Consider the following 26,963-nt stretch of genomic DNA (forward strand, 5'->3'; position numbering starts at 1 on the left):
TTGGCCAATATCACTCCCCAGCACTTCTCCACTCCCTTCCTATCTTCCACCCTCTGGTTCCTTTACTTTTCTCCTTTTGTTTTTCATGAGATCCCCAACTCCACAATTTCTTTTTCTTTTCTCCTATCTTCCACATACGAAAAAAAGCATACAAGCTTTGACCTTTGGAGTTTATTTCATTTAACATAGTGGTTTGTCTTCCCATTCATTTTCCCGCAAATGACATAATTTTATTTTTCTTTATGTCTGAACAAAATTTCATTATGTACATAAACCATATTTTCTTATCCATTTATTCATTGATGAACACCTAGGCTCATTCCATAGTTTGGCTATTGTGTTTGTGCTGCTGTAAACATAGATATGCACATATCACCATAATATGATGATTAATTCATTAGGATAAATACCGAAAAGTGGTATAGCTGGATCATATGGTGGTTCCATGCCTAATCTTTTAAGGAACCTCCATACTGATTTCCATGGTGGTTGTATTAATTTATAATCTCACCAAGAGTGGTATTTCTTGAAATGAAATAGTAAATATATCAAGAGACATTTTATAATTTTTAATAAAACTTCTGCTGTATATCCATTTATCTTTAAAAAACTATTATAAGAAAGTTTTGTTTTGGTGATTAAAACAAAAATTAATAATATGTTAGTTTGTAGCTGAAAAAAAGTTATGTAAAAAAAAAACTTTCTTGGGGGTTTCAAGACGGCGGACTAGAGGGTGGCTGCATTTCATGTTGCTCCAGGACTCAGGATACAAAAGAGGAGATATTGAGAGACTTGGGACCAACTCAAAGCAGCCGGGTGAGTCTCTCCCGTTGGGGAGGCGTCCCGGATGGGGTGGTCATCCCGGAACGCAGGGAACATTGTAAAGTAGAGCTGCTTGGCGAGAACCCCTCCCCCTGCTGGAGCAGTGAACTCAGACAACTGGGAGCATCATAGAGGAGGCTGCTCAGCACAGGGCTGGGACTCGGAGCAACCACTGGGGCTCCAGGCAGCTGCCCAGAGGAGGGGCTGCGAGGAGAGCTGTTTGGACTCAGAGCAACCACCCCTGAACACCGGGGCCTACCCGGAGGAGGAGGAGGAGGAGGAGGAGGAGGAGGAGGAGAAGGAGGAGGAGGAGCAGCGTGGCGAGGCGCTTGGACTTAGAGCAACTGCACCAGAGCTACAGGTGGTTGCCAGAGGAAGAGCTACTTGGCGAGCTCTTTGGACTCAGAGCAACCACTCCTGAACACCAGGGCCTGCCCTGAAGAGGAGGAGGAGCGTGGCCACTTGGATTCGGAGTGACTATACCAGAGCTATGGACGGTTGCCGGAGGAGCTGCGTGGCGAGCTGTTTGGACTCACAGCGACCGTTCCTGAACACCGGGGCCTGCCCAGAGGAGGAGGAGGAGGAGGAGGAGGAGGAGGAGGAGGAGGAGCACGGTGGGTCGCTTGGACTCGCAGTGACTGCATTGGAGCTCCAGGCAGCTGCTCAGAGGAGGAGGCGAGTGGTGAGTCGTTTGGACTCAAAGTTGTTTGGACTTCACCGCTCCTGAACACCGGGGGGGCTGCCTGGAGGAGGAGCACGGTGGGTCACTTGGTCTTTAGTGGCCGCACCAGAGCTCCAGGCGGCTGCCCAGAGGAGGCGTGCAGCAGGTCACATGGACTAAGAGCGACTCAGAGCGACTCACAGTGTCCGCTCCTGAACACCCGGGGGGCTACCTGGAGGAGGAGGAGGAAAGGGGCAGGTCACTTGGACTTGGAGTGACTGCCCAGGACTACTGGCAGTTGGCAGGAGGAGGAGGCATGCAGTGAGTTGCTTGGACTCCTAGTGACCGCACCGGAACACCGGGCGGCTGTCTGGAGGAAGAGGTGTGCGTTGGGTCTCTGGGACTCGGAGCGATTGTACGGGGCCCCAGGTGGCTGCTCAGAGGAGGGGCCGCATAGCCAGGTGATTAGGTGCAGAGAAGGGTCCCAGGACCTAGGAGGCTTCTTGGTGGAAGAGCCGCACAGAGACACGCTTAGGGGGCGGAGGGAAGGTTCCAGGACTGTGGTCAGATTCTCTGAGGAGAGGCAGCCTAAGGAGACTCATCTGCAAAGGGTGAGGCTCCCAGGCCCAGGAGTTAGGTCTGGGCCCCTGGGAACATTGCAGAGGAAGGCAGCCCAGACCAGGCAGTAGTTGTAGATTGAGGGGAACCTCTAGGAGGAGAACTGACCAGTGAGACCTCCCCACTGGGTGAGTCTTCCCTGTCGGGTGAGGTTTTCCCACAAGGATGGTAAAACCAGAGACACAGGCCCAAACAGGCCTTGCCTCAGCCCGCAGCCTAGTTCCCCTTTGGATGACCATTGTTCAACAAGTGGAGACACCTCTGCCCACTAGCAGGGAATATACCCCACCTGAAGGCCACTACCCCTAGAGAGGTAGCTTCCTTGTGGAGCACCACATTATCAACTTCCTCCAAGACTTCAGCCTACTGAAGGTTAAGAAGGGATATACTAGAAATCTTCAGGGACATTATAAGTCAATAGAGGAAATCTGCAATATCTGAGCGGTCCACTGATACCTGAAAAACATGAGAAAACAAGGGAAGAATATGCCACAAACAAATCTAGATGTTACATCAATAAAACCCAATGACAGCATGACAGAAGAAATGACAGAAAAGGAGTTCAGAATGTACATAATTAAAATGATCAGGGAAGCAAACGATGAGATGAAAGAGCAAATGCAGGCATTGAATGATCGCACCAATCGACAGTTAAAAGAGCAAATACAGGAAGCAAAAGATCATTTCAATAAAGAGTTAGAGATATTGAAAAAAAAAACAAACAGAAATCCTTGACATGAAGGAAACAATAAACCAAATTAAGAACTCCAGCAGAGATGTCTTTGCCAGTTCAACTTAAAACTTCACGCTTGCCTTTCATGGAGCACTAACACAAGAAGTGCTTTCTGAAGAACATTTCCAAACCCTTTGCTAAGCTGTAATTAGACACACTGACAATCCTCTTACTCAGTGACCTTTTTCTAAGTAACCACACAATCAGTTGTTCTCAAATTTAACACAAAGAGGGAAACATGTCTATCTAGCCAAACTTATGTTACCCTAAGGACTTCAGATATGACAACTAAATAGCCCAGTGTCCTTAGCCTTTTTCCCTTGCATGCTAGGAGGCTCAGTACTAAATTTGCTTTGCAAATATGGTAACTATGTTACTCTTTTGCTCTCTGTTCTCTTTTTCATTGACTCCTTACCTTTTTAAAAGTAAACTATATCTTTTGAAATTTAAAAAAAAAAAAAAAGAACTCCATAGAAAGCATATCCAATAGGATAGAACACCTGGAAGACAGAACCTCAGACATTGAAGACAAAATATTTAACCTTGAAATCAAAGTTGAACAAACAGAGAAGATGGTAAGAAATCATGAACAGAATGTCCAAGAACTATGGGATATCATGAAAAGGCAAAATTTAAGAATTATTGGGATTGAGGAAGGCTTAGAGAAACAAACCAAAGGAATGAACAATCTATTCAATGAAATAACATCAGAAAATTTCCCAAATCTGATGAAATGGAAAATCAAGTTCAAGAGGCTTATAGGACTCCAAATACACAAAATTACAACAGACACACACCAAGGCACAATATAATGAAAATACCTTACATACAAAATAAATACAGAATTTTAAAGGATGTGAGAGAAAAGAACCAAATTACATTCAGGGGGAAACCAATACGAATATCAGCAGATTTTTCAATCCAGACCCTAAAAGCTAGAAGGGCCTGGAACAACATTTTTCAAGCCCTGAAAGAAAATGGATGCCAACCAAGAATCTTATACCCAGCAAAACTTATCTTCAAATTTGACGATGAAATAAAATCCTTCCATGATAAACAAAAGCTAAAAGAATTTACAAAAAGAAAGCCAGCATTACAGAACATTCTCAGCAAAATATTCCATGAGGAAGAGATGAAAAACAAAGAAGCAAATCAGCAAAGGGAGGAATTATCCTAAAGGAATTGTCAAATAAAGGAGGAACCAAGTCCTCTCAAATAAATAAATAAATAAATAAAATTTAAAAAATGAACCAAATGACCAGGAAACCAAACCATATCTCAATAATAACCCTGAATGTTAATGGCCTGAATTCATCAATCAAAAGACATAGACTGGCAGATTGGATTAAAAAGAAAGATCCAACAATATGTTGCCTGCAAGAGACTCACCTCATAGAAAAAGATACTCATAGAGTAAAGGTGAAAGGATGGGCAAAAACATACCATGCACATGGACTCAGCAAAAAAGCTGAGTATCCATCGTCATTTCCGATAATGTGGACTTCAAGCCAAAGTTAGTCAGAAGGGATAAAGAAGGACATTTCATACTGCTTAAGGGAAGCATAAATCAGCAAGATATAATAATCATAAACATCTATGCCCCAAACAGTGGCTCATCCATGTATGTCAAACAATTCCTTCTCAATTTCAGAAACCAAATAGACCATAACACAATAATACTAGGTGATTTTAACATGCCTCTCTCACCACTGGACAGGTCTTCCAAACAAAAATTGAACAAAGAAACCATAGATCTCAATAACACAATCAATAGTTTAGACTTAACGGATATTTATAGAATATACCATCCAACCAAGAGCGAATACACTTTCTTCTTAGCAGCACAAGGATCCTTCTCTAAAATAGACCATATATTATGCCACAAAGCTAATGTTAGCAAATACAAGAGGATAGATACACTACCTTGTATTCTATCAGGTCATAATGGATTGAAGTTAGAAATAAATGAAAGAGTAAAACAGAAACTATTTCAACACCTGGAGATTAAACCATATGCTATTATATGATGAATGGATAACAGAAGATATTAGGAAGGAAATTTAAAAATTCTTAGAGGTAAATGAGAACAAAGAAACATCATATCAAAATCTCTGGGACACTATGAACGGAGTAGTTAGAGGGAAATTTATTTCATGGCGTGCATTTAATAAAAGAAGTAAAACTCCACAAATAAACGACCTAACACTACAGCTCAAAGCCCTAGAAAAAGAAGAACAGACCAGCACCAAAAGTAGTAGAAGACAGGAAATAGTTAAACTCAGAGCTGAAATCAACAAAATTGAAACAAAAGAAACACTACAAAAAATTGACAAAATAAATAGTTGGTTCTTCCAAAAAATAAACAAAATTGATAAACCTTTCGCCACACTAACAAAGAGAAGACGAGAGAAAACCCAAATCACTAAAATTCGGAATGAACAAGGAAATATCACAATAGACAGGACTGAAATACAAAACATAATTAGAAGCTATTTTGAAAATCTGTACTCCAACAAAATAGAAAATTTTGAAGACATCGACAGGTTTCTAGAGACATATGAATTGCCTAAACTGAACGAGGAGGACATACACAATTTAAATAGACCAATTTCAAGTAATGAAATAGAAGAGGTCATCAAAAGCCTACCAACAAAGAAAAGTCCGGGGCCAGATGGGTTCTCAGCCAAGTTCTACAAAACCTTTAAAGAAGAGCTCATTCCAATACTTCTCAAAGTATTCCATGAAATAGAAGAGGAGGGAACCCTCCCAAACTAATTCTATGAAGCCAATATCACCCTAATACCTTAACCAGACAGAGACACATCGAGGAAAGAAAATTTCAGACCAATATCCTTAATGAACATCAACGCAAAAATTCTCAACAAAATTTTAGCAAATCGCATACAAAAACATATTGAAAAGATAGTGGACCATGATCAAGTGGGTTTCATCCCAGGAATGCAAGGTTGGTTCAACATCAGGAAATCAATAAATGTAATTCACCATATCAATAAACTTAAAGTCAAGAATCACATGATTATTTCAATCGATGAAGAAAAAGCATTTGATAAAATACAGCATCCCTTCATGCTCCAAACACTAGAAAAAATAGGGAGAGTGGGATCATTCCTTAACATTGTAAAGGCCATCTATGCTAAGCCCATGGCTAATATCATTCTAAATGGTGAAAAAATGAAAGCATTCCCCCTAACAACTGGAACAAGGCAGGGATGCCCTCTTTCACCACTTCTATTCAATATTGTCCTTGAAACTCTAGCCAGAGCAATTAGACAGACCAAAGTAATTAAAGGGATACGAATAGGAAAAGAAGAACTCAAACTATCCCTATTTGCTGATGATATGATTATATACTTAGAGGAACCAGGAAATTCCACTAGAAAACTTTTAGAACTCATAAGTGAATTCAGTAAAGTAGCGGGATATAAGATCAATGCACATAAATCTAATGCACTTTTATACATAAGTGATGAATCTTGGGAAAGAATAATCACAAAAACTACCCCATTCAAAATAGCCTCAAAAAAAATAAAATACTTGGAAATCATTCTCACAAAAGAGGTGAAAGACCTCTACAATGAGAACTACAGTACACTAAAGAAAGAAATTAAAGAAAACCTTAGAAGATGGAAAGATCTCCCATGTTCTTGGATAGGAAGAATTAATATTGTCAAAATGGCCATACTACCAAAATTGCTATACAGATTCAATGCAATTCCAATTAAAATCCCAATGACGTACCTTACAGAAATAGAGCAAGCAATTATGAAATTCATCTGGAAGAATAAGAAACCCAGAATAGCTAAAGCAATCCTTAGTAGGAAGAGTGAAACAGGGGGTATTGCAATACCAGATCTTCAACTCTACTACAAAGCAATAGTAACAAAAACGGCATGGTATTGGTACCAAAATAGAAAGGTAGATCAATGGTACAGAATAGAGGACATGGACACAAACCCAAATAAATACAATTTTCTCATACTAGACAAAGGGGCCAAAAATATGCAATGGAGAAAAGATAGCCTCTTCAACAAATGGTGCTGGGAAAACTGGAAATCCATATGCAACAGAATGAAACTAAACCCATATCTCTCACCATGCACGAAACTAAACTCAAAATGGATTAAGGACCTTGGAATCAGACCAGAGACCCTGAAAATTATAGAAGAAAATGTAGGTCCAGATCTTCAACATGTCGGCTTAGGACCAGACTTCCTAAACAGGACTCCCATAGCACAAGAAATAAAAGCAAGAATCAATAACTGGGATAGATTCAAAATAAAAAGCTTTCTCTCAGCAAAGGAAAGTATCAGCAATGCAAAGAAAGAGCTACAGAGTGGGAGAAAATCTTTGCCAATCATACTTCAGATAGAGCACTAATCTCCAGAATCTATAAAGAGCTCAAAAAACTCTACACCAAGAAGGCAAATAATCCAATCAACAAATGGGCTAAGGAAATGAACAGACACTTCACTGAAGATCATCTACAAGCAATCAACAAACATATGGAAAAATGTTCACCATCTTAGTAATAAGAGAAATGCAAATCAAAACCACCCTAAGATTCCATCTCACCCCAATTAGAATGACAATTATCAAGAATACAAGCAACAATAGGTGTTGGGGAGGATGTGGGGAAAAAGGTACACTCATACATTGCTGGTGGGGCTGCAAATTAGTGCAGCCACTCTGGAAAGCAGTGTGGAGATTCCTTAGAAATCTTGGAATGGAACCACCATTTGACCTAGCTATCCCACTCCTTGGCCTATACCCAAAGGACTTAAAATCAGCATACCACAGGGATATAGCCACATCAATGTTCATAGCTGCTCAATTCACAATAGCCAGATTGTGGAACCAACCTAGATGTCCTTCAATTGATGAATGGTAAAGAAACTGTGCTGTATATATATATATATATATATATATATATATATATATATATATATACACAATGAAATATTACTCAGCCATAAAGAATGATAAAATTATGGCATTTGCAGACAAATGGATGATATTGGAGAATATCATGCTAAGTGAGATAAGCCAATCTCAAAAAACCAAAGGTCGAATGATATCGCTAATAAGTGGATGAGGACACACAATGGGGGGAGGGAAGGGTTAGTGTTAGGGTTAGAGTTAGGGTTAGGGAGGGGGGCAAGAATGGAGGAAGGAAGGACTGTATGGAGGGAAAAGAGGGGTGGGAGGGGTGGGGGAAGGGAAAAAATAACAGAATGAATCAAACAACATTACCCTACGTAAATTTATGATTACACAAATGGTATGCCTTTACACCATGTACAAACAGAGAAACAACATGTATCCCATTTGTTTACAATTTAAAAAATGAAAAAAAACAAACTTTGTTAAGCCACTTTATACTATTCAAAAATTTTATCATATGTGGCATTAAATTATCTATTTTAAAAAATGTAAATTCAATTATTCTAGGTTATTTCCCCCAACATCACCAAACCTCAATTATATCCTGTTATCTTTTATATAGCACTGTGCAAGTAACCTGCACAATAAATCATTCGGAAACTAAAATAAATTACCCACCAGATGAAATGATTTATTGAAAGCTAGTGGAAAACTAAAGAATGTATGCAGAATGGGGGAAAATGATGTGTTTGGCATAATGTAAATTGAGCCCTTCTTGGCATAAATGAGGAACATGATCTTTTAATTTAGGAAACCTTTGTGCTTGATGATAACAGAATCATTTAGATAGAGAAGGATGTTTGTCTTCCTGTTTGTTGTGACACAAGACCATTCATCGAGAGCATTTAAAATTGCAACAATTTGTTTTGTTGCATTTTTAAAAGGAGAAGACTATTACCTAATTCCTACAGAAAATGAAAAAAATTATTGAAATCGATACCTCTTAAAATTAATTTAATGAGGCATTAGGGAGCATTGTTTAGATTATTGATAGTGAATATATTTCAACTAATTTATTTTTCTTTTATGGAGTTATATATTACTGTGAACTTTAAGAAAAACTGAATCTCCTGAAAAGTTTTTAAGTGTATTACTGCTCCTAAAATTCAGAATGAAACCTGATAGTCATTTGCTAATTGTGGGGCCACATAAACCTTCTGTGTTCCTGGAACTATCACAAACTGAGTTTAGTGGCTCTTGCTGAAGCATGTTCCTCTTTCAATGGACAGGGAAACAGTCCTTAGAAAGTTTAATATTGCTGCTCAGATTGGACCAATGAAGTACAACCAACAGTCATATGTAAATAGGAACCAATCAAAAACAGGAATGGTCCTAGCCTTCATTTACATAAAACTGACCAAGCAGGATTGATCATCTTTTCATCCTTCATTTGCATAGGCATACTGGAGTGGGAATCTGGAAAAATATAATTGTTTCTATATAATACAATTGTTATGGCACAAAAAGTATATAACCAATTATGTAAATTATTATCTTCCATAATTACAACCATCCAGAGTTTACCCAAAATTATTGTTGACTAAAAACGAGTAAAGAAACTATGAATTCCTTGGTTGACATTTTCTAGTAGTAGGTTTTGTTATCATTTAAGTACCTGAGCTTCCTGAGAATTATAGTATCGATTATGATATATGAAATCCACAATTTTGGTAAGTCCTGCAAATAATTTTATTATCAGCAAACAACTTTCTAGTCTGAAAACCCAAGAACCTGATACTATAACATATGCTATTATAAGGTGTTCAAAATATACTGACTGCATTTCAGGTAATTTTAATAATCTCCATTTTAGGTGTGACTGATGCCACTGGTATATTTTATTTCAAAAACACAAAAACATTAATTAAAGTAATGTAACCAATTACTTTGAGCAATAATTAAAGAGTTTTGAAGAATAACTTTCAATAATAGCATTGTCCAATGCTTTTATAGAATTAAAACCCTCAGAATTTCAGATATTTGAAGGAGCTTTGATATCATGGAGTGTTATGCTAATATTTACAATAAAATGAAGTGTATCTGGAGTTGTTACTTGTCAAAGATCACAATTATTTAGTGAATAAAGCTGGCACAAAACATAGATATTTCCCATAGAACACAGGTGTGCTGCATTTATTCTTGCCTTTTTTTCCTTAAAGTTAAAAATCACTAAACAGTAACTATATAAATTGGCAAAAGGGACAATATTGTAGCCATGTAATTAAAGGAGAGTTACACAAAAATACAAAATTCATGTCTGCAGAATCTATGAATATATAAAAATGCATTCTTCGCATTCCTACTAAAAGGACAACAAATTTTCCTGATGTATAATAAGTAATTGGTTAAATATAAGGTGACCAATTTCAAAATAGAATAAGATTATAATATTATTCTGAATTACTTTGGATGTGATTCCTCAGTATATTAGTATGTGTGAATACTAAATTTATAATTGAGTCAATGCACATAAATAGTTCAACATGGTATCTGACATCTATTAGGCATTTAACAGAATATGAGTATTAAAGGTATAACATGGATGTGGCTATTAGGGAAATGACTTTAATGTTCAATGTCTTTTAATTGTAGAGTCTTAGAATAACCCAGATGTAATGGGAAACACACTTCATTTGTATTGAATTTGAATGGGAAGAACTTACAGTGCTCATTGTACAGAGAAGCAGGGAAAGTTGATCCCAACAGATTTTTTTTTATTGTTCTAATTAGTTATACATGACCCAACAGATATTTTAAACCAAGAAACTTTAAAACTACTGATTCCAAAAGATATTTTAAGCTATTGGGAAGTTTTAAACTTTACAAAGTTGATGGCAATTTTGACTTATTTGTAAAACAACAATTATCTAAATCTTTATCAAATCTTCTTGTTTCATCACTGATAACTCTGGATAGATGCTCTTAAATATGAATTAATAAACCAAACACAAGTTTATGTATTTTTCTCAGAAATATTGGTAGGTGCTAATATAGGCTTCCTATTTTATTAATATTTCTCAAATGGCACTATTTCCTAGTAATAGTTTTTAAATTATTAACTTATGGTCTACACAATGTATGATATTGTAACATGTTGGATCTGTACTATCACTGAATAATAGGATTAAATATAGCTTCCTGGATTATTGCCCCGTTCAAGTCTGTAGCAATATAACCCACACTGCATACTACATAGAGATGTGGTTTTCACTCATTTAACACCTAGACACTAAAATCTACTGAGCAACCAATGTCAGTGTATTTTGTCAGTTAAATTTCATGTAAATAAAACTTTAGAATATGTAAAAAGTAGGGATTTGTAGAGTATTTCAAGAGCATGTGCAAATTTCAGATGTCAACCAGTTAGAGGCAGAGCTTAATATTTCCAGGCATTTCAATATTTATGTACATGAAGAAAAGAGAGATCAGTTTTCATGGGAGTGCTTTGTACCTTAATGTAATTTCAGGTCACTGAATCGTTAAGATGGGATTGTTGTCATAAGCAGAAATAGACCCAGAATGCAGGAAATTAGAAGATTAAAAACATCCATTGGATACATTTCTGACTATGTAATACCTTGATTCTGATACATGAGATTATTAATTAATCGGAAGTCCAGAGGATAAATAGTTGAAAATGGATAATAACATCACATGAAAACACAGTTCACATTTCAATAGTTTCTAATAAATAAAAAATATTCAATTTAGAATTTTTTCATCTATCAATACATTACTGTTTTCATGGCTCAAACTGTTTTTTATAATTTTTCATTCCATGTTGATTTTTAAAACATATTTTCTAGTAAGATATCCTTTCAAGGTGTACCCCAAAAAAAGTAGAGCTTAAGTAGACATAAGCAAAAAGTCCAGATGTAACCATTGTATTACATTGTAAAATAAAACATGTTTCTAGATAGTAGTTTGAAAAAATAATTTCTATTACTTTAGATGATATGATTTACATATCCCAAGGCATTAAAGCATAAAAAGAAAGCTATACTAAATTTATTTCTATGAAACCAAAGTTACAAATATGATTTAAGATTAACCTGAAACACTGGGACCATTCATGAGAAGGAAGATGTGCACAGTATGTTTAATATGTATATATAATTTAAATGCAGATCACACAACAAAACTTGGAGTAGAAATTCCCCTTCATAACATAAAAGTATACAAGTTTGAGCTGATATGAGTGTTTGGGGAATAAATATGTATGATAATTTCACATGTAAAATAAAAAGCTGTATTTTAGTTTGCTGAAAATGAACACAAATAGTTTGGTAATCCCTAGAAGGGAAGTTTGACATAATTCATTTGAATAAAACATATCTCACAAAATTTTTGAAAATGCATGACTTTTTTTCTTCTTTGGTAATATAGATACACAAGGATATACAAACTCAGAAAAATAACATAATGGGAGTAAAGGAGTTATTGAAAAATTTCTAGGTAGCTGTGTATTTAGACTTGTTAAAAGTAAGCAAGGCAGTATCGCCTATCTAGAGATGCTCAGAATATAACTTCCCTTTCACCATTTCAGGTGCGCACCTGAGCTTAGTAATTTCTGCATGAGTATTATATTTTAATATTTTTAGAATTCTGAAACAAAAATTAACACTTCTTCCTTTTCAAGAAGCAAGGGAGGAAACCAGCACAATTGCGTTTTCACTCAAGAGGCATTCTTGGGTTCCAGATTCCTTTGGGAAGGGAAGGGAAGCAAGGAAGTCCACAGTGCAGAATAAAGACCAGCATATGAATGGAGAGGCCAGAGACATAAACCCTCCAAAATCTGTGAAGTCCCATCATTATGAGCAGTAAGAGAACAAACTGATGGAATAATTTTGTTTAAAAACTATGAGCGATTAATGATATCAATGAGTGAACTTCAAAATTAACAATGTATTTATAGGTAAAAGTGTCTTTTTGTGACTTACTAGAGTTCACTATTTCATATTAAGCATTATAGCTGACTTTTGATATATAAATATTTCAAGCATCCAAATAAACAAATAGAATAAAATGACAGTGACTAAATAATGAGTTCTCTGAGATATATTTTCCCCAAAAATTCCATCTCCTATTTCATAGATATAATAATACAAACTCATAGTGACAGTGCTTGATGGAGGAATTTCACTAGACCACAGAGGGAATAAACAGAAAATTGTGCTAAAGTGGTCAAGGGCAATATGTGAAGAAAAAAAAAAAGTTGTGATAAAGAATTCCCTTTGACCCTGGAAAATTCCTCAATGACTCAAAGGACTTTAAAATCACATTGAAAATTTAGAATTATCATTTATTTTTCATATTTATCTTACTTTCTAAGTAGCATGTCATCTTTTCTTTATTTTATGAATTTATATTATTATTATTTTTAAATATTCATTCCTTACCTTTGATTCTTGAACTTTCTTGACTTTTTTCCTGCTGGAATTAAAACAGAAGTAGTTCAAAATCTTTAAATAAGTATGTGGTCAACAGTTTGATAAAAAGTATCATTGTAAAGACTAATCAAAATGTTTATTTATTTATACCCAGGAAACGCTATAATACAATTCTCACTTTAAAATTTCCTTCTTGAAATCTTTTATTGCAGTAATAATAATTATTAGTGGAGATACATTTCTCTAAGAAACCTATATGCTATATGCATATGCATTTATAAATAAATAAATGAGTAATATATAATAAATGTCCCTCAAAAGCTTTAGATATCATTTAATTTCACCATATAATGAATTATGTCTTCAGAATTTGCTTCCAACAGCTCTATATTAATCATAAATTGTTGGTAAAAGTAAAAAAGTTTAATGGCAAACATATTGACAAATTCCACTAAAATGACAAAAAGTACTGTCTTCAATTTAACTTAGAATTGGACCCTGTCTCACTTCTTTAAGATTAAAACTGACAACAATTCTATTATTTATTCAAAGGCTGCTCCAGTCAGACCTGTCTCTCAATTTGACATATTCCTTATTAGTTACCAGGCAACCCCAAAAGAATTAGCTTGCTTTCAAGTTTAAAGTAGATATTATGCACTTTCTAACTTCTTGATTAAGATTCAAGAACAATTTACTCTGTCTAAAAGTTCCAGGGCCTCACGCTGAAAATTATTCCAAATATACTTCAAAAACGAAATGAAAAAATTCCTGTATGCTGAAATGCAGGGTAGCATAAATGCCAATAAATTTTGGTAACATTAAAAAAAATGTATTTTGTTGCAAACAATCCCAGATTCAGAACTTGAGAATAAAAATACATATTATTAAATATATATTTATTGAATCAGTTAATCTAATGCCATGGTTCTGTTAGACTTCGAGACTTTGCATTCTCTCATGCTAACATACTTACCTGTTCTATTTTTATCAGTTAATTGATTTTTCTAGTACTAATTTATTTTTAATTTAGTGTCTGTTGGTCACTTAAAGTTTAAATGTAAAATATTTTAAATACACTATTAATTAATAATTAAAGGATTAGCAAGCTTAGATTTTCCACAGGGACATTTGTTAATGAATATATTTTCTCTCTCTCCTTCTCACTTTCTCTTTGATGTTCATTCATTCAATTAGTCTTTCATTCATCCACTTTTTCCCCAAATATGCATAGATCACTTTCTAAATATACTAGGCAATATTCTTGGTGATGAAGATTTAAGGAACGAAGAAAACAGAAAAAAGTAATTAGACTGTCATGGAACATGTTGTATAGATGGTGTAAATTCTGTTCAGAAAGAGATAACTCCATAGAAAGTGACAGTGTTGGCATGGAGTGACTGCAATTAAACATAAGATAAATGATTTATTTATGCAAAAATAAGTTATTACTGCAAAGATTAATTGATTTCTGAATAAAATTCAAAGAGAGATGAACCTATTATACAAGCATATACATGGTGAAAACATTCTAACAGAGAAATACAATTGCAAATGTACTGAGATTCAAGAGTTCTTATTGTGGAAAATATCCAGGATGCTAGTTTGTACTGGGTTGAGTAAAGGGATTTTAGTAGAAAACACAATCAGGGAAGTCATAGGGGCCAGATCAACTAGCATTTGTGCATTAATTGGGATTTTCAATTTTAATCTGAGAAAGCTGAGAAGACACTGAACATGTCTTTTCAAGGTAGCAATTTTATCTGAATCACATTTTCTTAAAAAAAAAAATCATTCTGGGGGCTAGGATTGTATCTCAGTGGTAGAGCATTTACCTAAGACATGTGAGGCACTAGGTTTGAGCTGCAGCAGCATGTAAAAAATAAATAAAATAAAGGTATTGTGTCCCTCTACAAATAAAAAAAAATTTTTAAATCATTCTGAGTGACTATTGAAAGTAGTTCAAAAGGGCAGGGACAAAATCAAGGGTGGAAGGAATAAAGAGAGCACTGCAGCAATGCAGGTGAACAGTGACAATGACAGAGAACAGTATGGTAGCAGTGGATTTGGAACACCCAGTTAGAACTGGCAAGTTCTAAACATGTGGGTGAGGGACAGAAGACAAGGTTGAGTCCAAGAATCTGAGATGCTAAAAGGACAGAATTATCTCTAAGTTGAGGAAGAAGATCAAAGAAGAAAAACTTTCCTTCCTTGTTCACTTGTCTTCTAGCACTGGCACACTCAGTTCCTCTTTTAATTCTGTGACCACCTCTATTTACCTATTCGATCTCCTTCATTGATTCCTCCTCATCTCTTCACTACCTAGCCACTAATTTCTTAGGAATTGAGCTATCTTTCTTCCATATAGCTCATTGTTTTGATGATCTTATCTGATTTTTTGGTTTTGAGTGCCAACCTTTTGCTAAAGACTCCCAGATTCTTATGTCCCAATCAAACCTCAACATGGAACACTACACACATATATCCATCTGTTGTCTTGACATCTCTACTTGGATAACTAATACTGCAGCTTACTTGTCATGTCCCAAACTGGATTTCTCACCTTCCCTTGCCTCTTGGACTACCTTCCTCATCCTAGCTGGAGGTAACAATACTGACCTTCTGATTGTTCAGACTCTTAGAACCACCATTGTTACTTTGTCTTTAAGAGATAATAAACCTTGAATTTTCATGATTTTGATTTTTCTTAATACATTGGCCTCAAAGTTACTTTGACTCTCATTCTGAGAATTCAAGAAGGGAGATTGTTATTATGTCTAGAACTCATGAAAGATATATTAACCAAAGAAGTTAATTTTGAAATCACCAACATATGTGTCAAATAAATTTTCAGAGAACATCTAGCAGAAGTGTTATGATATACAACTGAGTACTAGAACAACTATAAGCAAAAGTTAAAATCAAATAGCAAAAAATGAAAAAAGAAAACAAAAGGAAAGAGATAAGAGACAATGCATGACTAAAATTATATAGGAAATGAAACTAGAAATGCAAGGAATCATGGACTCTAAAGTAAACATTATTTCACCTAAAATTTTCAATACCAAAGAATTCTTCTCAGAGGTCAACAATACTTGTGTCTAAAAATATATCCATTAGGGTTATTGTGTTGGATGGAGTCTTTGCATTAAAACATTGTGGTGCATTTATGAGCTTAGAAATGAATTCGAAGTTATTTAAGAAAAGAAAAAAGATTGAGAAAAACCATGAATAGTAAAAAATGAATATGAGAGACATAGCTAGGCAAGACAGCCTTGACATGTTGTGTAAAGTCAAGATATTGTGCTTCTTTTTTGTTCATTTGGGTTTTTTTTGTTTTGTTTTGTTTTATTTTGTTTACCTTTATAATTGCTATCACTTACATCAGTAGGATTTCAGAACATATAAATGATGATGAATACATAATGGAAATGGAGAGGATTAAAATAAAAGGAAGTGATAATATAATTAATTTTATAAGGTTACTGAAAATGTGTACATGATATACAAAAAGAGAAATTTTATAGGATGACAAGTTCTTATAACAGCATAGGTGGGCACAGAGGGCTTGTTTGGTAACAGACACAAAAGGTATATAAATCTGATAAAACTGAGCATGTTCAATCTGTAATGATTTATGAGTAGGTAGAATCTCACATAATAGATCTTGTATTGTGAAGTCTTTTGTAGCATATCATAATAAGTTTATAGCAATGATCTTAACATTAGTTTATAGATAAGGAAGCTAAGTCTCAGTATATTTTATTCTATGTGTTAAAATCCAATTTTCAGTACAATTATATGTAATTATAAATAACTAATATAAGCATATTTAAATATTCTACAAATAGGAAATATATTTAAGAAGCACAAATTCAGAGAAGATAAATTAGCCACTGATTTAGTGGACTGGAAAGAACAGTGATAGACTAGGCAAGTGAGGGACTTAAGGATAAACTACTCCATTCACTTCCACCTTGTATAGTTCCCTTTCAGTGAAGATTTATTTAGGATTTTCAAGTATTAACTATTTCTACTTGATTTCATCACTAGAATATTGCATTATTCAACTAAGTATATATTTTCCACAGTTTTATTTTACAAAATAATACTTCATTTTTGAAATGTTAATTTTGAAATGTAGGACAGGTTATGTAGAAAGCTGTGATTAATTATGTGAGAGTCATAAAAGATCAGAAAGATTTGTCTTTTTGTCCACATGTTACATTTGAAAAACATTCTTACAATAGGAAAACTTATGTCTTCTCTATAATAGAAAAACATCAATATTTCATGGTATAACTCAATTTTAATATTATTTCAAAAGATTTTATGATATCATAATCTTGTCTTAGAATAAGAAATATATTTTGACCATGTATAAAAATTAAATAATAGCTACCATTCTTGTTTTACTTTGTACTAGAATATTTCTTGGAAAAATTCCAAAATGCAACACATTAATTATACTAATAGACTTCATGAAATCCAGCCCAGTGGTTAAAGAGGACTAATAGACTTTACAGACAGTATGATAAAGATTAGCAAAGATAATTTGGGCAGAAATTGGATTCAGAAAAGACACAGGAATATATAAAAAGGTCTCTTTGTTTTTTAAAAAATTATAAAGTAGTGTAACTTACCTAAGACAGTATAAAATCAAGTCAAGTTGGGTTGCACAGTAATTTTTTAGGTGAAGTACTCCTAAAATATCTCAGCAAACTAGAGTATAGACAAGAACAATATACAGGTTGCTAGTACTTTAGCTGAACTGAACATTATCAAGTAGAAGGTATTATTAAAACTCTTATCCAGAATTTGAATTTATGGCATGACAGTTATTCACATAGCAGGGTATCCACCTTAATTATATTTCTTCTCAGAATTCTTCTATTTGATGTAATTATTTCCCAGACAAATGTCATCAACTCAAAGTGGTAAAATGAGTGCTAATTTGCAGAACACTCACTTTCATCTATATTTGTTCCTATGTGATAAATGGAGAAAATATAAAATATTGAAGTGTTTTAAAATATTTATTAGAGGTATTAAGTAATATGGATTGTATATTCATGGAAGTTGGGAATAGGAGACTGACTCAGTAGAACCACTTCATTATGATCTCATAACAAATGTCTTCTATGCCATTCTGACATATAAATACCCGTGAATATGTGAGTACCTCTCCACCCTCCCAACACATATTTTCTCAGAAACATCTATTTTGCTGGTGGCAATTTAATTATAAAATCTCCTGGAAAACGAAAGTTGTAGGCAAGTGTAATGCAGTGTATCTAGCCTACTCAATCTTGGTGACATAGATATAGTGTCAGCAAGCAGTATTGGTGAATTTTCAGTTTTACTTAGTTTAATCACAGTTTTCTCATATTTTATTTAAAATACTTTTCTTGGAATTTGAGTCATGTTCCTGATCGAGTATTACCTTCTCAATGAGGACCTTCCTGGCTATTCTATTTCAAACATCACCTCTATTAATATTTGGTTTTCTTAAAGTTTTTTCCATTTTCCACAGAAGTTACCACTTCCTGTAATAATATATATTTATGCACACACTGTTTTGTTCATTGAAGTGGATACTCCATGAGCAATAGAAATTGATAGTCTTTACTCAAATATCCTCAGTGTCCAGAAAGAGCATCTGCCAGAGTGGGAATCTTTCCTAATAGACTCTGAACTCTAGAAAATAATAGTCTAGTGGAAGGAGAGTCAAAATATTTGTAATAAGGTATGACATTCCATAGCAAAATAATGCATTGTATCTAGAACATACAGTCGGGAGAGCAATGTAATCTTTATTAACTGGGGAAGGTGAAGGGAAATTATGAGGTGAGGGAGTGTAATGGTTAATTTGAATTGTCAATTTGATTGGATTAAGAGATGCTGATGATTAAGAGGATTCTGGGTGTGTCAATGAGGGTGTGTCTAGGAATGATTGGAATGTGGGATAGTGAACTGAAGTGGAGACCCTCCCTAAACCTGGGCAGCACTGCTAAATAGGATGGTGGCTTGGATGGAATAAAAGTTGGAAGAATAAGGAAGCACATGCAGATGTGAGCTCCACTCTTCTTAAACAAATTCTTGATTGCTGCTTCAATGTCTGAGGACATTGGACTCTTGCTTCATCATTCTTTCAAAGTGAACTCTGCCAGTAATTCTCCTGGGAGTTTCCAGAAACCTTGGTCTCAGACTAGGGTAGCACTGTTAATCCCTTTTGTTCTGGGGTTTCCACGTCTTGGACTTCATAGCTACTAGTTCTTCCACCTCTCCAGCCTGCAGATGGCCTAAAATATCCACCTTCTGGTCATGTAAGACAATCTAATAAATCCCCTTTTTATAATCATACTTCCTGTTAATTCTTTTCCTCTAGAGAACTCTAATACAGGGAAGAACTGGGATGTCTACAAGAGAAGATGTGATTGTAAGAAAAAAGTATTTTATCTCCACAGAAAAAGGGAAGGAATCCATTCTATACAGAGGATAGAACATTATAAAGTTATAGATACAGGTTACTGGTGTATGTTTCAATGATTCCTAGGGAAATTTTTTTATACTTATAAGAAACATCACTAGATTCATTAATTATCTAATGTACAGTACACATAAAAATTTTAAGAATATTTGCCACAATTTATGTGTGTTTGTGTTCAAATTATAACCTGGAAAATTCACAGAATGTTCATCTAGAGTTACTTCTCTTTTGCTTCAGTAAGTTGACTTGAAGTCATTGATTCCACTGCCAACATTAGTGATTTTTATTGTACATGTAAATTTTCTGTGCTTACATGATTTTCAGGAAAAAATTATAACTTGATTGATAGATATTATCAGCATTATATCATATTCTGAAGCTCAAAAGCACATTGTCTAAAAACATGGAATGTTGGTAAAAAAATAAACTACAACTGAATTTATCCACCAAATATCTTCAATACTCAATTATATTTGTTGTGCTTGTATTACATATATTCTTATTTAAGTATTGTTTAGAAGTTCTATAAGATGGAAATTTATGTACATGTAAATTTAGAATAAAATTAATATTCAGTATGAGAAGTAATGACACTCATTTAAATTAAATGTAAACATCAGAAATTTTTATTATGTTTCCAAAATTGTCTATCTTTAAGTTAAATAAATGAGATATATGCATAAACAATCAGTACATATGTCAAATGCAATAAAAAAGGATTTGTTCAAAGTCTCACCAAGTACATTTTTGCTTGATGGACTCATGAAAGTGATGAATACTCTGGGTGTTAAAGGGGTAAGCAGCATTTAACTTTGAGTTGAATATGAAGAGATCTAAAATTAACATATAGTGATAAAATAATTTTCTTCTCTTTCCTAAAGAAAATTTATGCTCAGTTAAGTATTATAGCTGAAACTATTTGCTAAACTATTTTCTAATCCATAGAAATAAATGTCAAATATTATAACAGTTTAATAGTATAATTGTGAAGTGTGAAAAATAGTGATGATTTTTAACAAGATAATGTAACTAATAATTATTTTGTTATGAATATTAGTAACGTTAGATGATTTTAGTGAAGATATTTATATTAGAATTCCTTCTATGTCTTGTTTATTCCTGAATAGATTTACATTTGTAATTTACTGTCTGTTAAAGTGTCCGTGAGTAATAATTTTTATGAACATGATTTGTCTTTGATTTTTCAGTGATTGGAAGTAGGATATAGCTTATCTAGTAATATAATTTACAGAGGCTACCAATAATCACTATCAAAAAGACATACATCTGTAATATAGAAAATAGAGTTATTGCCAGATATCTCAGGTAATCCTCAACTCCTCTGGGCTCAGGCAACAAAGGGTTTTAATGGGAAAGATCAACCAGTGGAAATCAATATGATAGAGTTCAAGCACAAATAATCCCACAGTCCATCTCAGGAGGCAGAGGAATAGTTGCATGTCTCTAACAAATAAAATTGAGACATGTAGAATAATAAAAGTAACAATAATGATTAAGACACTTACATCATTCTTACAATGCAGCAGGCATTTTGTAAATTCATTAAACACATTATATAGTTTTATGTGCCAAAATATCATGGCCTAGTTTCCCAACTTAAATCCTCACAATTCAAAGGTCCAGGAAGGTTTAAGTGAATGACAATGGCAGCATATACAGCAGCACCTTCCAGAGAAAATGATTTCATGATATCAGAACAAAACATGAGTCAAACTTCCATTTAAAAAGCATGAACTCTGTATCTGGGATCTTCTTAAAATAAGTAGAGGAATGTTTGACAGGATTTCCATTTCTATTTTGGCAGATAGGTAGAAATGGCTATAATAAAATCAGTCTAATTTTAACTGAAAGGCAAGTGAGACCTAGATCATTATGCTTATAATTGTTCATGTTAAAGCTTCTGCCTCAAAAATCTATAATCATCTTGAAGGTCTAAAACATGTGAAAGATTTATTGAAAAAGAAAATCTCAGAATAATATGTGTGACACTCAATAACATCTTAGAGACAAAGATACAATTATAGTTGTCAAGTATCCATCTGAATTCTCCACCCCTGTCATTATTAATTTCTTCCTCTTTAGGAAAATGCAGACAGATTTACTTTACAAGTACATTTGATATCCATGAGACACTTCCCCAAAACTTTCATAGATATTAAGTAGTTAAAATCACCAAGAAAATAAATGAACATATACAAATAATAAATAATGGAAAATTTTAGGCTATTAATTCATGAAATTATTATAAACTAGATATTCTGAAATGCCGTCTTCTAAGATTTGTGGTTGCCATAATTAAAAGAGATAGTTGAAAGTAAAAGCCATTTACTGATGCTAAAACTGTAGAAATGTGTTCCACTTAGTATACTCTATGGAAAGGGGGGGACAAAAGATATTGAAACTGTGCAAAATGAAGATTTAGAAAAGAAATGTTTACAATGGTTATATAACAATAAACCATTGAACTGGCATGAGAAAAAGAATAAATTTGATTCACTTAACTAATTTTTTTTGGAAAATTCTACAAAAGTAAGACAAAAACATGCAAATGAAATACCACTATACAATTGTGATAGATCCATGGGAAGATCAAAGATTTTCATATTTGGTGTAAGTTACCAATGGGAAATGATTGGACACCAGAATGAGAGAAAGCTTTTAAGATTTGTTCTTTTCTCTACATCTATTCAATTTCAAATATCTTATAAATTCCCCTTTCATTGATGTTATGGTTTGGGTATGAAGTATAATCATAAAAATCTCATGTACTAATGTAGAAATGGTCAGAGCTGATTAGTTTAAGAGAGTTCTCACATTAAAAATGGGTTAATCCATTTGTTGGATTAATAATTTGAAAGGTCTACTGTACAGGGTGGTAACAATAGGCAGGTATGGTTTGGCTGGAAGAAGCCTTGGAAGTAATACATCTTATCCCTGACTTTTTTCTCTGCTTCCCATCTGTCATGAGTTGATTAGCTTTTCTCCACCACCACTTCTGATATGATGTTCTGCCTCAACACAGGCCCCAGAGTAATGGACCCTGTTCATCTTGGACTAAAACTTGTAATTATGAGGTCTGATAAACTTTATTTCCTCTATATAGTCATTGTTAGATATTTTGGTCCTAGTGATGGAAAACTCACTGATGCCACTGGCAAGGTAACATATATTTCTTTACAGAAACCACAAAGCCCGATGTCAGTAGGATAATTTCAATAAAAACCAAACCCCCAGGTGGGCTAAATTGGCTACTTTTATAAACTTGCTATATTCCTACACTTACCTATTAATTATCTAAAGCAATTATGATTTTAATATAAGCATGATGAGTAAACTCAAGACATTTTGACAATATGAAATTTGAAAAAGGAAAAATAAAGAAAAACGAAGAAAATATCAGGCATTGAAAACATAATATTTAAATTATTAAACAAGGAAAATGGATTTAATAATAAGCTTTCAAATTAGCAAAGATAATAAATAAATAACAAACTAAAGAAGGGAATAACATAATCACAATGTTATTTCTTTTAAAGAAATCAGTGGTAAATTTTCCAGAACAGAGGAGCTTATGGAAGAGTTGCATCAAGTGGGGATCTATCTGAGTGACTTTTTTGATGTCTCTGAATCTCAAATCAGTGGACTCTTCCTTTCCCTTAAATGAAATAAAGATTTAATGGAAACAGTGGCTGATTACCAGTCCTTCCAAATTTAAAAAGATCACTTTCCTATTAGAACAGGATCTTGCAGATGAAAATAACTATAAAGAACTCAGAAGTAAAATTTCTATAGAAGAGAAATGATAGACAAAATGACTACAATCAACTGTATGGACAAATAATTATTTGAAAATAAGCATAATGACTATCTAAAATATTTTAGTGATATCAAGTTAGAATAAGAAAAATGAAAAAAAATTGAAATATCAGGCATTAAAATATAATAGTTTAATGAATATGATAAATGAAGCTACATTGTCAGTAAAGTAGAAAAATTGAATTATGGTAAATAATTCTAGAAAGAAAACAAGAATTTATATAAGAACAGTAAAAGACATAGGTGGCTTTATGTAGCAAATAAATAAATAAATAAATCAAGTGTTGATAAAAATTCCAGAAAAAAATGGTATACTAACTACGGAAATTAGGAAAGAGTTGAAGTGCTTGTGAAACCAAATTTTCCACAAGTAAATATAAATCTAAAATTAAAACATTTTTTTTTCTTTTTGCAAGAGGATTGTACCCAAGATTGCTTTACCCTGAGTCACATCCCCAGTCCTTCATATTTATTTATTTATTTATTTAGAGACAGAGTCACTGTAAGTTGCTCTGTCTTGCCTTGAATTAGCAATCCTCCTGCCTCAACCCCTCAAATCACTTGTTATAGGCATGGACCAAGATGCCCAACTGAAACAGGTTTTTAAGTGTCAACTAAGAAATCATTAAAAATATCACAATTACTTCTATAGAATTAAATATGAAGAGATAAACTATAAATATAGAAATATGTATACATATATAATTCACAATTAATATTTAAAAACATTAATATATATTTACATATATATGTGTTAAACTCCAGTAAAAGATAAATACTCATAAAGGAACAATAATTACCTTGACATTAGTCTTCTTACAGCAACATGATTACAATAACAAAATGGAACATTTAATTAGTAAATAAAATATATTAAAAAATTATGTTATAGTTAATAACATAGATATACTTAGAAGAAACAGATATAGCTTTAATATTTTGGGTTTCCATATTACAGCAGAGCTCTTCACTATTATCAGGGTGATATTTTCCCTGCTGCACTTTGATAATAATTTTTGTAGAAAATATTAAGAAAAGAATAACAAAAAGTTCCAGGAGAATTTGACAAGAAAACAACTACATGACTTCAATTGTATTGCTAATAATAAGGACAAAATATAATAAGAACAGGGAAAAAAGTTTCATGTTAAGGTAAAGAGAAAAATGTACATAATATCAACTTGGTGAGTTTGAAGTTGAGGGAAGTAGAAAACAAAGGGATTTTAGTTTATTGTAAAATAATTGTCATTGGATAGTAAGGCATAAATATTAATGAATTTGATCAATAAAAATATAAATATGAGTTTTCAATCTTTATGTTACAATAAAAATAAACATTTTCAGACTAAATAAAGGAAATCAGTTCTTAAAATGAAAGCAGGAAAGAAGAAAAAGGGACATTGGAGTAGTTTTAAAACATACATGGCAGATGGCAGAAATAAAAACTAGTGTTACAGTAGTAATAGTAACTACCAATAACTTGAATTCACCTTTTAAAACACTTTAATGACTCAAAAAACAGTGACTAGCAATATGTGATGTTTAAGAAACTCTTAAAACACAGGACCAAGATGTATGTAAGTATAGGTAGTTGGCCTAAATAAGAATCATAATAAATTTGGTATAGCATTAGTAGAATCTGAAATAAAATGAAGCTTAAAAGTTATTGTAAGGAAAATATAGAAAAAAATACAGTCCTATTAAGAATCATAGAAAAAGAAGATGTGTCATCAACATTCAGTCTTCTAATGAGAGTTTGAACACAATATATAAAATAGTTATATATAATATTAAAAAACAGACAAATGAAAAGAGATAATTATGCAAATAGACTGTGGCTGGAGGTTTACTCAGTGTAGCTCATAAGAAAGCATGCCTAGCACATTTCAGGTCCTTGGGTTCAATTTCCAGAACCAAATATTAATAATAATGATGAGATCAACAAATTACTTTTTTAGATTTTAGCATCCTTCATAGAAATTAAAAAATTCAAGAGAAGAATAACCAGAAATATTATAAAACATACAAAAAAGAATAAATTCAAACTTAGACATACAAAGAAACATAAAAAGACCCATATTAAAATCCTATTTTGTAAATAAAGAATAGAGAAAATATAACATTCTTTTAAGGCATATATGTATTATTAGACCATAAAGGAAGCTTCATGAAAACCAGTGGAAAAAGCTGTATGTGGTTACACATTCCTGTAATCCTAGCGGCTCAGGAGACTGAGGCAGGAGGACCTTGGGTTCAAAGCCAACCTTAGCAACTTAGTGAGGCCCTCAGTAACTTATCAAGACCCTGTCTCAAAATAAAAAATAAAAAGGTCTGGGATGTAGCTCAGTGTTTAAGCACCCCTGGGCCTAATCCCCTTTAGTATACATTTATGAGATATCATTAATATTACGATAAATATCAAAAGGATGCTGAAAGTAGTAACCAATAGTCAGAAGCTTAATAACATTACTAAATGATCATTTGATTAAAAAGGGCTTCATAAACTATTTATAACTTAAGTTTGAACCAAAGAAAGCACCATATGACAAAATATGGAATACAGATAAAGTAACATTTGTGGGGGAATTTACAGCTTTAATTACCTGGAAAACAGAAAGGTCATAAAAATAGGAACTATGGATTCAATTTAAGAGGTTGAAACATAATAAAAATATAAACAAAAAGAGGCAAGACAGAGAGACATCATGGAAATAGAGAACAAAAGGAAATATGAACAACATATGACCTGGGGTTTTATTTTCATTAATATTAAAATCTCCTAGCCAAGACTTTAGTGAGATTGAACTGAAAAATAGAATATAAACAGTTAAACAACATATGGAATAAAAATATAGACAACAGATTTAATGTAAAGTGTGCTTAAACATTATATTCTAATAAAACTATTTAAGAAAACTAGATACCAATGAAGCATTTCTGGAAAAGAATAAAAATGCCAAAATTGCACAAAAGGAAAAAGAAAACTTACAGAGGTGAATAAAATTTGAAAAACAAAAATGATAATGAAAAAATGCCTTAATTCACCATAAAACATCTTTCTTTCCAAAATACCTATACATAATACTTTCATAGATCAATTAGACAGGAAATAAATGATTTCTAGAGTATAATTTTTCAAGAAAATATAAAAAAGCAAAAGATAGGCCACCACTTGTGTGAGATTAGAGCAATTGAGCAGGAACAATCTCTAGCAAGCCTTATATTATAAAAGCTGAGAAATTCTCAAAAGTTCTATCCTTGTTCAGATGAGAGGAAAGCATAATACTATTGTTTGTGATAACACATCTAGGTGGCAATAGAAATACTAATAATTATGGACCTTGGTTTCATATAGGATTCAATAATTAAAAGCAATCTCAAACATGGAAAGATTTAAAAACAAAAGGCTGAGGGAAAAATTAAGCAATGACATAAGGACAGAAACAATGCTAT

General features: G+C 33.3%; 1 protein-coding gene across 2 annotated transcripts in view; it reads right to left on the reverse strand.

The window, feature by feature from the left end:
- Positions 1 to 26,963, reverse strand: part of FSTL5 (follistatin like 5) — a 782,217-nt gene that overhangs the window by 649,094 nt on the left and 106,160 nt on the right. The window contains exon 3 of one of the 2 annotated variants that reach the window (XM_079154219.1): positions 13,196 to 13,226. In XM_079154219.1, coding sequence (XP_079010345.1) covers positions 13,196 to 13,226 — 31 coding nt within the window. Of the gene's footprint in view, positions 1 to 13,195; positions 13,230 to 26,963 lie in introns of both variants that reach the window. The other variant, XM_079154218.1, reaches the window with a different exon arrangement.

This window comes from Sciurus vulgaris (genome assembly GCF_902686455.1).
Source record: "Sciurus vulgaris genome assembly, chromosome: 9".
Classification (NCBI taxonomy): domain Eukaryota; kingdom Metazoa; phylum Chordata; class Mammalia; order Rodentia; family Sciuridae; genus Sciurus; species Sciurus vulgaris.